The 16,544-nt window shown below is 39.4% G+C and overlaps 1 protein-coding gene across 3 annotated transcripts in view; it reads left to right on the top strand.

Annotated features, from left to right (window-relative positions):
• Window positions 1–15,796, top strand: part of NAPB (NSF attachment protein beta) — a 50,759-nt gene extending 34,963 nt beyond the window's left edge. For 2 of the 3 annotated variants that reach the window (XM_050745498.1, XM_050745501.1), the window contains 5 exons: window positions 89–173; window positions 8,977–9,081; window positions 10,368–10,436; window positions 10,808–10,858; window positions 12,837–15,796. In XM_050745498.1, coding sequence (XP_050601455.1) covers window positions 89–173; window positions 8,977–9,081; window positions 10,368–10,436; window positions 10,808–10,858; window positions 12,837–12,947 — 421 coding nt within the window. In that variant the 3' untranslated portion in view covers window positions 12,948–15,796. The remainder of the gene's footprint in view (window positions 1–88; window positions 174–8,976; window positions 9,082–10,367; window positions 10,437–10,807; window positions 10,859–12,836) is intronic. The other variant, XM_050745499.1, reaches the window with a different exon arrangement.
• Window positions 15,797–16,544: the final 748 nt, after the last annotated feature.

Here is a 16,544-nt window from a genome sequence, read left to right as displayed (position 1 = left end):
TACCAAATGAAGATGTACTAAGGCCCAGTGCACATCTTTTATTTTTCCATTGGCTTGTTATTCATTCTGCTTTGGTTCTTGATTTCAGCTCAGCAAACAAGTGTCTGCTGAAGGTGGCAGCATATGCTGCCCAGCTTGAGCAGTACCAGAAAGCCATTGAGATCTATGAGCAGGTGAGGATACTGTTGTTTCTTTGGAGAGAAGTTGTCTGAATCATTTTTTAAAATTAAACTTTTTATTTTTCTTTTTATTGAGATATAATCCACACATCATGTGATGAGTACAGTTCATTGGTTTTTAGTCTATTCACAGAGTTGTATAACTATCACCACTACTTAATTCCAGAACATTTTCATCATCCCCAAAAGAAGCCCAGCAGTCCATTCTCTCCTCCCAGTCCCTGGAAGACACAATCTACTCTCTGTCTATATGGATTTGTCTATTCTGAACCTTGAAGATAAATGAAATCACATACTATGTGGCCTTTTGTGACTCTTTCACTTAGCATATTGTTTTCAGGGTTCATCCATGTCATAGCAAATGTCAGTATGTCATTGTTTTTCGTGGCTAATACCTCATGGTTTATTTATCAATTTATGGATGTTTGGGGTTTTTCCACTTTGGGTCTATTATCAATAATGCTGCTGTGAACATTTGTGTTAAAGTTTTTGTGGTAGTGTTTTTAGTTCTCTTAGTTATATACCTGGGAATAGAATTGCAGTTGCTGGGCCATGTGGTAAGTACATGTATAACTTTTTGAGGAACTGCCAGGCTTTTTCACAGTGGCTACACCATTATTACTTCCCACTAGCAATGCACAGGGTTCCAGTTTCTCCACATCATCACCAATACTTGTTTTTTTTTGTTTTTTTTTTAATAATAGTCACCTTAATGAGTGTGAAATGTCTCATTTTGTTTTTGATTGTTATTTCTCTAATGACTAGTGATGTTGAGTATCTTTTTATTTGCTTATTGACCATTTGTATATCTTTGGAGAACTGTGTATTCCAGTACTTTCTCTGGATTTAAATTTGGTTGGTTGTTTTTTGGTGGTGAGATTTAGGTGTTCTTTATATATTCTGGATATTAATCCCCTATCAGATATGTGATTTGCAAGTATTTACTCTCATTCTGTGTGTTGTCTCTGGACTCTGTTATTAATGTCCTTTGATTCACTGAAGTCTTAATATTTTGGAAGTCTAGTTTGTCTGTTTTTTCTTTGTCTGGCTTTTGTTGTTATATAGAAGAAATCGTCGCTGATTCTGTTATCATGAGGCTTTTCCCTTCTGTTTTGTTCTAAGAATTGTGTAGTTTTGGCTGTTAGGTTTAGATTTTTTATCCATTTTGAGTTAATTTTTGTATATATTATGAGGTAAGGGTCCAACTTTATTCTTTTATATGTGGATGTCCAGTTTTTCTAGCACCCTTTGTTGAATAGAACTATCTTTTAACTATTGAGTGGTATTATGACCGTTATTGAAAATTACTTCACCATATGAAATATGAGGGCTTACTTCTGGGCTCTCTATTCCATTGAACTATTTATCCATCTTTATGCCAGTATTACACTGTTTTTATTTCTGTAACTTTGCAGTAAGTTTTGAAGTCAATAAGTGTGAGTCCTCCAACTTTTTGTTCTTTTTCAGAATTGTTTTGGCTATTCCAGATCCCTTGCATTTTCATCCGAATATTAGGATCAGCTTGTCAATCTCTGCAAAGTAGCCAGCTTAGATTTTGATAGAGATTGTATGGAATGTGCATACCAATTTGAAGAGTGGTTTTAGGGTTTCCAGAGAAACAGAACCAATAAGAGGTATAGAGGTGTATGTGTGTGTGTTTGTGTGTGAGTGTGTATGTGTGTTTAGAGAGAGAAATTACTGTAGGGAATTGATTTGCTTGATTATATAGGCTGAGAAGGTCTGAAATTTGCAGTCTGAAGTCCCAGGAGAGCCAATGGTATAGCTCCAGTCCAAATCCGAAGGCCTCAGAACCAGGAGAGTTGATAGTGTAATTTCTAGTCTGAGTCCAAGTCTGAAGCAGGAGAATACCAGTGTCCTGGCTCTAAGACAGGCATTGAGAATAAATTCTTCCTTTTAACCTTTTATTTTTTTCAGGTTTTCAGTAGATTGGATGAGGCCCACCCACAATGGGGAGGGCAATCTGCTTACTCATCTTACTGATTCAAATGTTAATCTCATTCAGAAACACCCCACAGACACACTCAGAATAACACCAAATATCTGGGCACCCTGTAGCCCACTCAAGTTGACACATAAAATCAGTCATCACAGAGAGTATTGCCATGTTAAAATCAGTCATCACAGAGTATTGCCATCTTAACAATACTAAGTCTGAGTCTATGAATACAGAGTTCCTTTTATATTTATTTGGATCTTCTTTCATTTTGCTCAACAGTGTTTTGTAGTTTTTGGTGTGCAAGTTTTGTACTTGTTGGGTGAAACATACTCCAAAGTATTTTATTTTTTCTGATGCTACAAATTGAATTATTTTCTTAATTTCCTTTTAAGATTGTTAATTGCTAGTGTATGGAAATACTGTTGAATTTTGGGTATCAATTTTTTGTCCTGTAACCATGCCAAACTTGTTTATTAGCTCTAATAGGTTTTTTTGTGTGGATTCCTTAGGTTTTCTATATCCAAAATCATGATATCTGCAAATAACAATAGTTTTACTTCTTCCTCTGCAATCTGAATGCGTTTTACTTCATTTTGTCAGTTGCCCTGGCTAGAATCTCCAGTGCAGTGTTGAATAGAAGTGACAAGAGCAGACATCCTTGTCTTGTTCCTGATCTTGTAAGGAAAACTTCCAGTCTTTCATATTAAGTATGATATTAGTAGTGGGGTTTTGGTAAATGCCTTTATCAGTTTGAGGCAGTTCCCCTCTCTTCCTAGTTTGTTGAGTGTTTTTATAATCAAAGGGTATTAGATTTTGTCAGACGTTTTTCTGTGTCTGTTGAGATAAGCATACGGTTTTTGTCCTAATCAGCTTAATATTGTATATTACATTGATTGATTTTCATATGTTGAACCAACCTTATATTCCTGGAATAAATTCTACTTGGTCATTGCAAACTTTGAGGGGTTTCCCAAGAACACCCTCAAGTTTATTAATAATTTGTTAGACGAACTTACAGAACCCACTGAAAGCTGTTATACTCACAGTTATGGTTTATTACAGCAAACGGGTACAGATTAAACTCAGTCAAAGGAGAGACTCATGGGGCAGGGTCCAGGAGACTTCCAGGAAGAGCTTTCAGTTGTCCTCTCTCAGTGGAGTTATGTAAACAGCACTTACTTCCCCCAACAGTAATGAGTGAAAATAAGCGTAGACTACTGCCAATCAAGGAAGCTCCCCTGAATCCGGTGTCTTGAGTTTTTACTGGGGCCCAGTGACATAGATGTTGACCACCCTTGTGGCTGACTTTACTTTTTGTAAGTGCCAGAATTGGTTTGCTAACATTTTGTTGAGGATTTTATGTCTATATTCATAAAGGATATTGATCGTTAGTTTTCTTGTGGTGTCTGTGTCTGGTTTTGGAATCAAGGTAATTCTGGCCTCAGAATGCATTAGGATGTCTTCTTCCTCTTGTGTTTTATGGAAGAGTTTGTAAAGGATTGGTGTCAATTCTTCTTTAAATGTTTGGTAGAATTCAATTATTTCTCTCTTTTTTGTTTTTATTTTCACTGATTTCTGTTTTTATTGTTATTTCCTCCATTTTGTTTTCTTTGGATTTGTTTTGCTCTTTTTCTGGGTACTTCACATGGACGTTTAGCTTGCTGATTTTTATCTTTGTTGTGTATGCATTTTTAGTGTTATCAATTACCTTTTCATAGGTTTGGCTACTTCCCAATTTTATTATATCATTGTACTTTTATTTTTATTCAGTTAGTTGGATTTATTGATTTCCCTTGAGACTTCAGTGACCCATGGATTATTTAGTAGTGTTTTATTTAATTTCCAAGTGTTTGGCAGAGATTTTTCTGTAATCTTTCTATTGTTGAATTCTTGCTTTTAATTCCATTGTAGTTAGATAACATATTTTTACATGATTTCAATTCTTACAAATTTGTTTGTTTTATGGCCTAGAATATGGTCTGTCTTGGCATATGTTTTATGATTATGCTGTTATTGGGTGATGTTTATAAATGTTGATTAGCTCCTGTTGGATGATGGCATTATTAAGTTCTTTAATATACTTGCTAATCTATCTATCTGTCTTTGTCTCTCTCTCTCTCCCTCTTTCTTTCTCTTTCTCTCTCTCTCTTTCTGTCCTCTCTCTCTCTCTCTCTTTTTTTTGAGACAGAGTCTTGCTCTGTCACTCAGGCTGGAGTGCAGTGACTTGATCTCAGCTCACTGCAACTCTCCACCTCCCAGGTTCAAACGATTTTCGTGCCTCAGCCTCCCAGGTAGCTAGGATTACAGGTGTGTGCCTTCACATCCAGCTAATTTTTCTATTTTTTAGTAGAGACAGGGTTTTGCCATGTTGGCTAGGCTGGTCTCAAATTCCTGGCCTCAAATGATCTGCCTGCCTTGTCCTCCCAAAGTGCCAGGATTATAGGTGTGAGCCACCGTGCTTGGCCTTTGATTTTCTTTCTAATTCTGTCCATTGTTGAGAGTTGGGTGTTAAAATCTCCAACTGTAGTTGTGGAGTTGTCTGACTCGTCTTTCATTGTGTCAGTCTTTGCTTCACATACTTTGCACCTCTGGATTGCTATTCTTGCTGGAGTGACCCTTTTATCATTACATAATGTCCTCTGTCTCTGGTAATTTTCTTGGCTCAAGTCTACTTTATCTACTTTATAGCCCTGCCTGTTTTCTTTTGATTAATGTTTATATGATATGTTGGTCCATTCTTTTTCTTTCGGCCTGTCTATATCACTTAACTGAAGTGAGTTTCTTGTAGTTGGATCCTGGTTTTTTTTTGAGACAGAGTCTTGCTCTGTCTCCTACGCTGGAGTGCAGTGGCGTGATTTCGACTCACTGCAACCTCTGCCTACTGAGTTCAAGTAATTCTCCTGCCTCAGCCTCCCGAGTAGCTGAGATTATAGGTGCATGCCAGCATGCCCGGCTAATGTTTGTGTTTTTGGTAGAGATGGGATTTCATCATGTTGGCCAGGCTGGTTTCATACTCCTGACCTCGGTGATCCACCTGCCTTGGCCTCCCAAAGTGCTGGGATTACAGGCATGATCCACCACAGCCAATCTGGATCCTGTTTTTTAATCCACTGTGCCAATCTTTGTTTCTCAAGTGGTGTATTTAGATCATTCACATTTAATGCAGTTATTTATATGTTAGGGCTTAATTCTGCTTTCTGCCATTTAAGTTTTTGCTTTCTATTCTTTGCTTTTTGTTTCTCTTTTTCCAGCATTTTTATGGGTTGCATTGTTTTATTCTTTTCTTTTTTCTTTTTCTTTCTTTTCTTTCTTTCGAGACTGGGTTTCACTCTGTCACCTAGGCTGGAGGGAAATGGTGCAACCTTGACTCACTGCAGCCTCCACCTCCCAACCTCAAGCAGTCCTCCTGCCTTAGCCTCCAGAACAGCTGGGACTACAGGCATGCACCACCACACCTGGCTATTTTTTATAGCGATGGGGTTTTGCCATGTTGCTCAGGCTGGTCTTGAACTCCTGAGCTCAAGTCATCTGCCCACCTTGGCCTCCTAAAGTGCTAGGATTATAGCCATGAGCCGCGATGCCCAGCCTACTTGATTTTCTAGTGTTTCTAAGTACAGTTATTCCTCAGTGTCTGCAGGGGATTAGTTCCAAGACCTCTCTCATATATCAAAATCTGTGCATAGTCAAGTTCCACAGTTGGCCCTGTGGAACTCACATATAAAAACGTCGGCCTTCCATTTACGTGGGTGTTGAATTCCTAAGACTACTGTATTTTCAATCCACATTTGGTTGAAAAAATCCGTGTATAAGTGGATTCACACAGTTTAAACCCGTATTGTTGGAGAATCAATGGTATATATCTTTGTGTAGCTTTTGTGGTTAAATGCTCTAGGTTGGTGTCATCATTTTATCAGTTCTGGTGAAATACAGAAATCTTTCCTCCCTTTCTGTTCTTTTATTCCCCCTATTCAATATACAGTTGTCTTAATGTTTCCTCTGCATACATTTAGAACCACATGAGTCAATGTTAGAATTTTTGTTTCAGCCACCAAACATAATTTAGAAAACTCAAGAAAGAAAGCCTGTTATATTTACCCATATTTTTGCTTACCATGTTCTTTCTTCCTTCAGGATGTTCCAAGATTATTGTTTCCTTTCTATTTAGTCTATTTGTCATTTTTTTAGGGTAGGTCTGCTGACAACAGATTTTCTTAGTGTTCCTCTATCTGGAAACATTTTAATTTCACCTTCATTTCTAAAACATAGTTTCCCTGGGAGTACAATTCTAAGTTGTTCTTTTCCTTTAGTTTGAAAAATGTACACTTTATGGCTTCCAAGGTTTTACAAACTTCTGACATCAAGTGATCCACCTACCTCAGCCTCCCAAAGTGCTGGGATTACAGGCATGAGCCACCGCGCCCAGTCGGCTTCCATTGTTTTTGATGAGAAGTCTGCTGTCATTCAACGTGTTTTCCCCTATAAAAAAGGTGTTGTGGTCGGGCGCGGTGGCTCAAGCCTGTAATCCCAGCACTTTGGGAGGCCGAGACGGGTGGATCACGAGGTCAGGAGATCGAGACCATCCTGGCTAACACGTGAAAGCCCCGTCTCTACTAAAAAATACAAAAAAAAAAAAAACTAGCCGGGTGAGGTGGCGGGCGCCTGTAGTCCCAGCTACTGGGGAGGCTGAGGCAGGAGAATGGCGTGAACCTGGGAGGCGGAGCTTGCAGTGAGCTGAGATCCGGCCACTGCACTCCAGCCCAGACGACAGAGCGAGACTCCGCCTCAAAAAAAAAAAAAAAAAAAAAAAAAAAAGGTGGTGTTCTCTGGGCACTTTCATAATTTTTTTTCTTTTAGTTTTCAGAAGTTTATAATGCGGCTTGGACAGATGTATGTAGTTTTAAGCTATTTGAGTTTCACTAAACTTACAGAATCTGTAGCTTTATGTTCCTTGTTAAATTTGAGAATCGTTTAGCAATTATTTCTTCAAGTACTTTTTCAGCCTCCCTTTTTTTTTTTTTTTTTTTTTTTTTAAGACCGAGTCTTGCTCTGTCTCCCAGACGTGCCAGTGTAGTGGCACAGTCTTGGCTCACTGCAACCTTCGCCTCCCATGTTCAATCATTTCTCTTGTCTCAGCCTCCCAAACAGGTGCTCGCCACCACACCTGGCTAATTTTTGTATTTTTAGTAGAGACAAGGTTTCGCCATGTTGACCAGGCTGCTCTTAAACTCCTGACCTCAAGTGGTTTACCTGCCTCGGCTTCCCAAAGTGCTGGGATTACAGGTATGAGCCACCGTGCCCAACCAGCCCTTTTCTCTTTCTCCTCCCCTTCTAGAACACAGATGCCACAAAAGTGAGACTGTTTTGTTATCCCATGGGTCCTTGATGTTCCGTTCTTTTTTGTCAGTTTGTCTTCTCTCTGTTGTTCCTGTTGTTGTCTTCCATTCACTGCTTCTTTCCTCTGTCTCTTTCGTCCTGCTGTTGAGCCCACCCACTTTTTATGTGGGTTTTTTTTCCAGTTTTGAAATTTTTATTTGTTTTTACTTTATATCTTTTTTCCTGTGGCTTCCTTTTTCTTTGTGGATGCTTTCCATTAGCTTCAGCTGTTGTTGTAATTGCTTGTTGAAGCATTTTTATGAGGGCTCCTTTAAAATCTTTGTTGGATATTTTGAACATTTCCGTCATCTGGAACCATCATCCGTTAATGGTCTTTTTTCATTTAGCTTGAGATCTTCCTGTGTTTTTGGTATTACGAGTCATTTCTGATTGAAAACAGGAAATTTGCACATTAGGTTATGAGACTGGGTCTTGTTTAAACCTTCTCTTTCAGTTGGCCTTCTTTGACATTTCTCTGGCTGGGGAAGTTGGGGATGTTACCTCATTACTGCCAGGTGGAGGTAGAAGTGTCAGCTCCCCACCAGGTCTCTGTTGACACCTGAGGGGCCTAGTCAGCCCTGGGCAGAAGTGGCATCCCCTCTCCTTATCTGTTTCTGCCAGCACAGTGCTGGTTTGTTCTTGGTGTGGTGAGAGTCTTCACCCTCCACTAGACCTCTTTTGATAGCACATCAGCTGGAGAAAGAAGGGGAACCTCTTTCTTGCTGGGTAGTGGCAGGATGCAGGCTCCCAGTGTGGTCTGCACTGCCTTAGTGGCAGCGGGTTGGGTGGGGATGAAGCCTCAGCTCCCTATTTGGCCTTCTCTGAAGCTCCTAAGCAGAGGTATTGGGGTCCTTCTTACAGTCTTTCAAGAATGGACTTTAGGACTCCTTCTTCAGCCTTTGATGATGTAAATGGGGTTAGGGCGTCAGTTTTTCTGTGGTATTTGGCTGGAATAGAGCAGTTATTGTCTAAGTGTTTTCTCTCTTACTGGGCTGCCCCTTTTCTAGTCCTTTGGCCAGAGAAGGCAGGCTTTTGTCTCTTCTCTTTTGATCTGCGCATACAGGCATTTCTGGGTTGCTGGTTCCTCAGTTTCATGCCATGGATATAGGAAAGGAAAAGAAAACCCAGGGAACCCACCACCACGTTTTCCCTTGGGAAACATTTGTTTTTTAGAAAATGACCTGGGCTTTTAGTAGTGCTTTGTGGGAGGATTAGGGGAAAGGATGTTTACTCCATCTTACTGGAAGCAGAATTCTTCTAAGCTATTTTTAACTGGTTAAGACTTCATGTGATTAACGGTCTTGTCTAGTAAAATTTCTACTATATGGTATTGGGTTAAAATAATGTATTTCATAGCTAAACTAACATAAGATCAATAATTATTTTCTAAAGGACAACAGATGAGGATGACTTTGCCTGATATAAAAGGGTAAACCTTTTAAATTTAGGTCTGCGTTCTGTGCCTAGGTTGGGGCAAACACCATGGATAATCCTTTGTTGAAGTACAGTGCAAAGGATTACTTCTTCAAAGCTGCCCTCTGCCACTTCATAGTAGACGAGTTGAATGCCAAGGTAAGGAGTCCTTCAGCACTGATTGACTGATTTCATCCTTAAGAACACGTACACATTCTCTCTTGTTCTTGGAGTCGTTTCATTGCGATGTTAGTACCAAGAATAAACTGGGTACATTAAAAATAATAGGTATTTTTCTGTGGTATGTGTCCCAGTTGTAATCTTTTAACAGCTGTCAAAGCTGTTCTCAAAAGTTCCCTGATAGTTTATAGCCATACCACCCTGAACACACCCAATCTCGTCTGATCTCGGAAGCTAAGCAGTGTAGAGCCTGGTACTTGAATGGGGGGCACTGCCTGGGAATACTTAGTGCTATAGGCTTAAATATATGTCTATATTCACTGGTAGCCACAGTTTTGTTTTTGTTTTTGTTTTTTAGTAGTTTTGCTTTAAAGAAATTACAGGGCCGGGCGTGGTGACTCACGTCTGTAAACCCTGCATTTTGGGAGGCCAAGTGGGGTGGATCACCTGAGGTCAGGAGTTCGAGACCAGTCTGGCCAACATGGTGAAACCCTGTTTCTACTAAAAATACAAAAATAATTAGCCAGGTGTGGTGGCAGGTGTCTCTAAGAGCTACTTGAGAGGCTGAGGCAGGAGAATCACTTGAACCTGGGAGGCAGAGGTTGCAGTGAGCTGAGATCGCGCCTCTGCACTCTAGCCTAGGTGACAGAGTAAGACTCTGTCTAAAAAAAAAAAAAAAGAAATAAGGAACTAAGGGGGAGGAGGAGACGATAAGAGTAGGATAATATCCATTTAAAAAACAACCAAAAAAACAGGCAAGCTCAGAAACGGTGTTGGAGTGAGGACTGGGAAGCAATTGGAAAGCACAGTGAGCACTGGGAGCCAAGAGGCAAAAAGGCAGGCAGCCTTGGCGTGGCCGGTGTCTGGAGTGGGAAGAGCAGAATTAAAGCCACTAAGAGAATGTTCTTTCTGTCAGCTTTGAGCAGGAAGCTAAATGTAATTTATTTGGAATCTGTACTGTATTAAGAGCTTCTCCATTTAATGGATGGCACAGATACCTGGTCTGTGAGTGTTTACGAATTCATTTTCATTTACACTGTCTTCTCGGCAGCAGCATGACTCAGAAAAAAATGGTTTAGAAATTATTCTTAATTGAAATGGAAAATTCAGAATAGACAGATTGTCTATGTTGATTCTGCTGTTGAGTTTAACTGCATACTTCTTCAACACTTAATAGGATATAGGTAGATCTTATTTGAAGCTGGTAAAATGTCGAAAGCTTTGTTTAGTAAGTCTGAAATTGATGAGTGGTTTTTCTCTCTCAGCTTGCTCTTGAGAAATATGAGGAAATGTTTCCAGCGTTTACTGATTCAAGAGAATGTAAATTATTGAAAGTAAGTAATACTAGAACTTTGAAGAAAAATGCTTTTGTTCTGTCAGGTGACAACACCTAAGTGGGGTTGGGTATGAAGTGAAGTTTTAATCTATAAAGTCTGCTAACTGAGGGGCCCTGGTACTTTCCTGCTTTAGCATTATAGGTGTTCAAATGCAATTAAGGTCAGAAACATGTAGTTGTATTCTGAAATAGGCACCTCAGAAATGTTAGTACAAAAACTAGATCCCTAACTTGAATCTTGACTTGTATTTGAGTATTTCCACAATTGTGTGCAATATTTGGCAACATTGGTATTATACTTAAAGTATATATTTAGAAATGGGACTTCATCTTACGGAACTATTTTTTAAAATATTTTTGTGCTACCAGAAACTCCTAGAAGCTCATGAAGAACAAAACAGTGAAGCTTACACTGAAGCAGTAAGTTATGCTTTTGGGACATGTTACATTATTTGAAGATTTAAGTTAAACTTCTTTTCCTTTTCATTATGTAAAATCTAAACATTTATTTGAACATGACTCCAGCATACCTTGAGTTGTATTTTCCAAAGGTCATCTTTTATATATCACACAAATTAAACAGTTCTATTAGCCATGCTGAGATTTGACTTATATTCAAAAGTAATTTAGCTGTAAGACTAGTTCAGGAGCAAATATTCCATTTATATTCTTATAATTTGCTCTTTTAATTTTTTCTTTTGAAAATAATCTGACCCATAAATAAGTGTAAAGTAAAATTAGTTAAGGCCAGGCACAGCATCTCAGACCTGTAATCCTAGCACTTTGGGATGCCAAGGCAGGCAGATCATGAGTCAGGAAATCGAGACCATCCTGGCCAGCATGGTGAAACCCCATCTCTGCCAAAAATACAAAAATTAGCCGGGCGTGCTGGCACATGCCTGTAGTCCCAGCTACTCAGGAGGCTGAGGCAGAAGAATCACTTGAACCTGGGAGGCGGAGGTTGCAGTGAGCTGAGATTGCGCCACTGCACTCCAGCCTGGTGACAGAGTGAGACTCTGTCTCAAAAAAAAAAAAAAAAAAAAAAAAAAAAAAAATTTACATTAAATATAATTTAAAATATTAAAACTAAGTAGTGAGAATTTGCTGTATTCGTGGCATGAAAAAAATGGAAGGTGGCCAGGCATGGTGGCTCACGTCTATAATCCTAGCACTTTGGGAGGCCGAGGCAGGTGGATCACCTGAGCTCAGGAGTTTGAGACCAGCCTGGCCAACATGGTGAAACTCCATCTCTATTAAAAATACAAAAATTAGCTAGGCATGGTGGAGTGTGCCTGTAATCCCAGCTACTTAGGAGGCTGAGGCAGGAGCCTCAGAACCTAGTGGGCAGAGGTTGCGGTGAGTCAAGATCACGCCGTTGCATTCCAACCTGGGCAACAAGAGTGAAACTCCATCTCAAAAATAAATAAATAAGTAAAAAATTAAAAAATATATATTTTTAAAATGAGGGTTTTTTCCTTTATAATTTTTGTTTTTCCATCTTTTGCCATGTCATGTTTAGAATTAAGCAAAAAAAATTTTTTTTAATATATTTGAAACAGAGCCTCACTCTGTCACTCAGGCTGGAGTGCAGTGATGTGATCATGGCTCACTGCAGCCTCAACCTCCTGAGTTCAGGTGATCCTCCCACCTCAGACTCCTGAGTAGCTGGGACTATAGGTACACACCACCACACCCACCTAATTTGTGTGTGTGTGTGTGTGTGTGTGTGTGTGTGTGTGTGTGTGTTTGAGACAAGTTTTCACCATGTTGCCTAGGCTGGTCTCTTAACTCCTGGGCGTAAGCTATCCACATGCCTTGGCCTCCCAAAGTTGAAGGATCACACCCAACCTCAAGCAAATTTCTCAGTAGCCTCCTGTAACATGTTCATCACAACTCAGGAGTGATAGTGGAAAGGAATGTTTTCCTGTTGAACTTTTGCCTGCCACATCATTTTCATCCTATTGTAATTTTTTTCTTTGATAATGCATTGAAATGTGTTAAAGGAATTCCGCTTCCATACATATTCTAACTCTGCAATTAATGTTTTCCCATGTTCAGTGAGTAATTTTCCATATTACTTTCACATTTTTATGCAATGTCCAGTTTCTTTTGCCACAATAATTATGACTGTTAATGAATTTTCTTTTTACACATGTTTGAAAACAGAGAAATGTCAAGCCCAGGAACTAGTCACTAGTATCATCAAAATAGTAACAGGATAATGAAACAATAAACAATTTTTTAGTGAAGAAAGTTATAAACCGGAATTATTAATTTCAAATAACAAAGAAAGTTAGTAGATTATAGCTGTAAATGTATAAACAGCTTGGGGTACTATTATTTTGTGTTTTTAACGTATTTACATGGGGTAATTCCTGCTCCTCTTTCTTTATACTAGGTGAAGGAATTTGACTCAATATCTCGTTTGGATCAGTGGCTGACCACCATGTTACTTCGCATCAAAAAGTCCATCCAAGGGGATGGAGAAGGAGATGGAGACCTAAAATGAAATGTTTTTGTCTTTGTGGCATGCAGCTAACTCCTGTTTAGTTTTGTCTTAGGGTCAAGTGATCTTTATGGGATGCCCATTTAATGGCTTAATTTTGTTGCATATGAGCCAGACAGCCTGGGTATTGTTTAAGCTCCCCGAGTCTGTGTTGCTGTGAAATGGATGAAGGGGAGGCTCCTGTTCATCTTGTGGTAATGATGGGTTGTTTCATGCTTATCAGAAACCCCCAGCGTTTTCTGAGAAGTACTTCAGAATCTCATTCCTCATATTTCATTGGTATTTGTGGAGCCTATGTTTAATGTTGCCATGTGTTTTTATGTCCTTTTTGTTAGACTTGAGTACTCAGCCCAGTTGTTCTCATAGATGCTTTGCATTTTCTCTGTGCTTTGGCATCTGGATATGTTCTTTAAATGTGTGTTTAGTTTAGGACAGTTACTAGGAATGAGTTTATAACTTTATTAGAAATCACTTCTATTTTTGTTATCCTGTGATTATTTTGATGGTGCTAGTGACTAGTTTCTTTGCTTTTTGTGTTGTTCCGTGTGCTAACATGTGCATGGCAAAAATTTAGAATAGCCAGGGTCTGTAGGCATCACATTGTGAGGAAAGGAGCTTTCTGGAAGTACTTGCTTCATGTATGGATGAGTGTCAAAGTGAATTTGATTTGTACTTAGACACACACACACACACACACACACACACACACACACCACAAGATCTATTAGAAATGGAATTTTTCTCTTTTTCTGGAGATAGTTTTCACTTCTAGTTGGAGTGGAAATCCCTTTATATTTGCATTAAAGTATTTTAATTGGCACAGCCTGCTCGTTATTTTCATGTTTATACACTTTCCCACATTGAGGTGGTGTGTTCTGTGCTATGGCTATAGAAATCTTGGTCAGGGCTGGATAGATTATCTAAGTCAAGCTTGAGAATGAATGTATGTAATTTTCCTGTTTATTGCACATGATGGGTTAGGTGGGGTAAATGTGGTACAGGTATGTACTGTATGCCCAAGTGGGCAAGAACCCCAACTTGTTTCTCAGGGGACTTGATTGTTCTCTTAGCTGGTGGAATATTTTGGCTTATGTGTTTGAACTCTGTCATGTTTAATTGGTTTATATATGTATGCTATCTTGATTCATGAACTTGATTCTATTATTTTATATGCTGATATTTAGACATACTCTTGTCTCCTGAATGTCCTCTGCATATTTTATAGTTAAATGATTTATATTTGAAATGTGTTTGTTGCCATACTTAACCCAGCAGACACTCTGACATCATGGAGCTTCACTGATGACAGATAACGAAACTTTCTATGTTATGTCAGGTAGTAGTAAGTAGTATTGGAATGATGTTTTCATTTTTGATGGCTCTCAACTGGAATTGGTAGGATTTTATTGGGCTGAAGTACAGTGAGTATTTCCAGGCCAAGGGTCAAGTGCAGGTTGTTTAAGAAATGATGAGTAGGTCAGTCTAGGAAGAAAGAAAGCAGCAGGAAAGGAAGTGGGAAGGGCCAGCCGAGGACAGATTGTAGAGGATCCACATCAGATGGCCACGAGGGCTTGCAGGCTGTAGTTATGGTGGTGACATGCATGAGGTGGGCTGGTAGTGCAGGAAGCTCTGTGATGTCAGAGCATCCACTGGGGGTGATGATGAAGATGCTCTGTCTGTGGGCCCTAGAATTTAATGTGGATTTCCTCCTTCCTTCCAAGTTCTGAGATTCTTAAATGACAGCTGGCTGTCTCCAGAGGTAAGACCTGGAATGGAGTCCCAGTTGGTACTTTTTCACTCCCTCTTAGAATCTCTTATGAAAAAATGATCAGAAGGAAAAGTGGGGTTTTGTTTCCCTAGCTAATAATATATCCTACAACTAGCCAAATGCACTTTTGTGAAAATGGGGTGTGAGGAATGGTTCTGCAGCTTGAGTCCTCTGGTTTTAAGTAGTTTGTTTCTACTTGTTTAAAGAATCTTCTGGTCTGACCACTTAAAGTAAAAACCAAATGATTTATTTTAGGGCAATTATGGTTAGCTTTCATCATGATACTCCAACAGACCCCTGTCGGAAGGGGTATGTTTTTTTAACAATAGTGTTTGTAACATTTTGTTGTGTCAATTAGAGGGTCACTTGTTTGTATTGCAGTAAACACTGGGATCAGTTCTGGGGTTAATAATTAATTTTTGTTTTTAATATTTCACATAAAAAGAATCAAAGTAACTGTAATGGCTAGAAGATACCTGCCAGAAGATAAAAAAAAGAATGAGAGAAAAAGCCCAGTCAGTGGTGTGCAAACTTACTTCCTTTAAATGTCTCATGGATGTAGGACAGTGACTTGTTTCAAGATGCCTGTGAGCTAGGTCAAGATGTATAGAATGTTACTTATGAACAAAATATAATTGTTTATGGTAAATTCTTGTACTTTAGCAAATCTGGAGTTAGTTCATAGTCAAAGTCAATTAATATTTCTTATAGGAAACTTTTGCTTTTTGTGGCAACATTTTTATAGCTTGTGTGAGTTCCTTTTTTTATTTAATGATTTCAAAGCAGTATTTTTGCACAGTTGTGACCGTGTGTGGTGGTGTCACTGTAACCAAAGTATATGCACCAGCCCTTGTGCATTTATTGTTTCTCCTGATTTTGTGCATTTAAATGTCCAAATGCAAACCTTTGTGACTTCCTCTGGAGGACTTGGCAGCACAGCATGCCCCCGTGACCTGCCTGCTGTGGTATGAGCTGTGACCAAGAGCAGGCTTCCTGCTCCATGGAGTCCTGAGTTGCTCTGGGATAGGGGATTACATTATGAAAACTAACCATGTGTAACAATAAATCTACCTTAGCAGAAAAAGTGTGTTTGTTTTATTTTAATCTGTACAGTTAAGTGGAAATTATCAGTAATATTTTGACGAGTCTTCTTGCTAAATTGGCATAGGTCAAAAGTAGCTTCCATTGTTTCAAGTTGTTCCCGTTAAGATTAAGGCAACAGACGTTAATACTCTCTAGGCTCCGGTCATTTGGTGGGAATTCCAGGGCACCGTAGTGGTTTTGCAGACTGAGGGTTTAGAAGGAAACCCTGGTTACTTCTGTTGATGCAGTCCACTGAAGTACATGATAACCCAGCAGACCCCACATTCTCATCCCTTTCTTGAATCCTTTAGGGTCTACAGTTACTTGCAAAGTTGAGGAAGGCATAGTTGCTGGAAGACTGGTGGGGAGGTGAGGCACCCCTAAGCCTGACACTCTCCTACCCCAAGAAAGTACCACTCAACTATCTGGTCAGTGTGGGCATTTATCTTAATTTTGCAAGTATCTGCAGGGGAGAGGGGATGCCCCTGGGGAAGGGTCAGTCCCACTGACCACTGGGGCCTGAAGTTCTGGTGAGGAAGAGGACCCATGGTGGGTAGTGCAGGCTGGCTTATCCTACCATCCTATCATAGAGCCTTGACTTCAGGTCCTAAAGTATATTCACAACACTTCAAGTAAGTCAAAGCAAATGTTTTAAATGGGAGAACAAGCTGTCCCCGTCTAGGTGTTCTGAGTTGTTGATCATTCAAAGCCTAAATCAAGTGGCTTTTCTCAGAATCAGTTTCCTAATG

Source organism: Macaca thibetana, chromosome 10, assembly GCF_024542745.1.
Source record: "Macaca thibetana thibetana isolate TM-01 chromosome 10, ASM2454274v1, whole genome shotgun sequence".
Taxonomy (NCBI): Eukaryota; Metazoa; Chordata; class Mammalia; order Primates; family Cercopithecidae; genus Macaca; species Macaca thibetana.
Note: the sequence above shows the minus strand (reverse complement) of the source record. Positions and strands in the feature narration are given on the sequence as shown.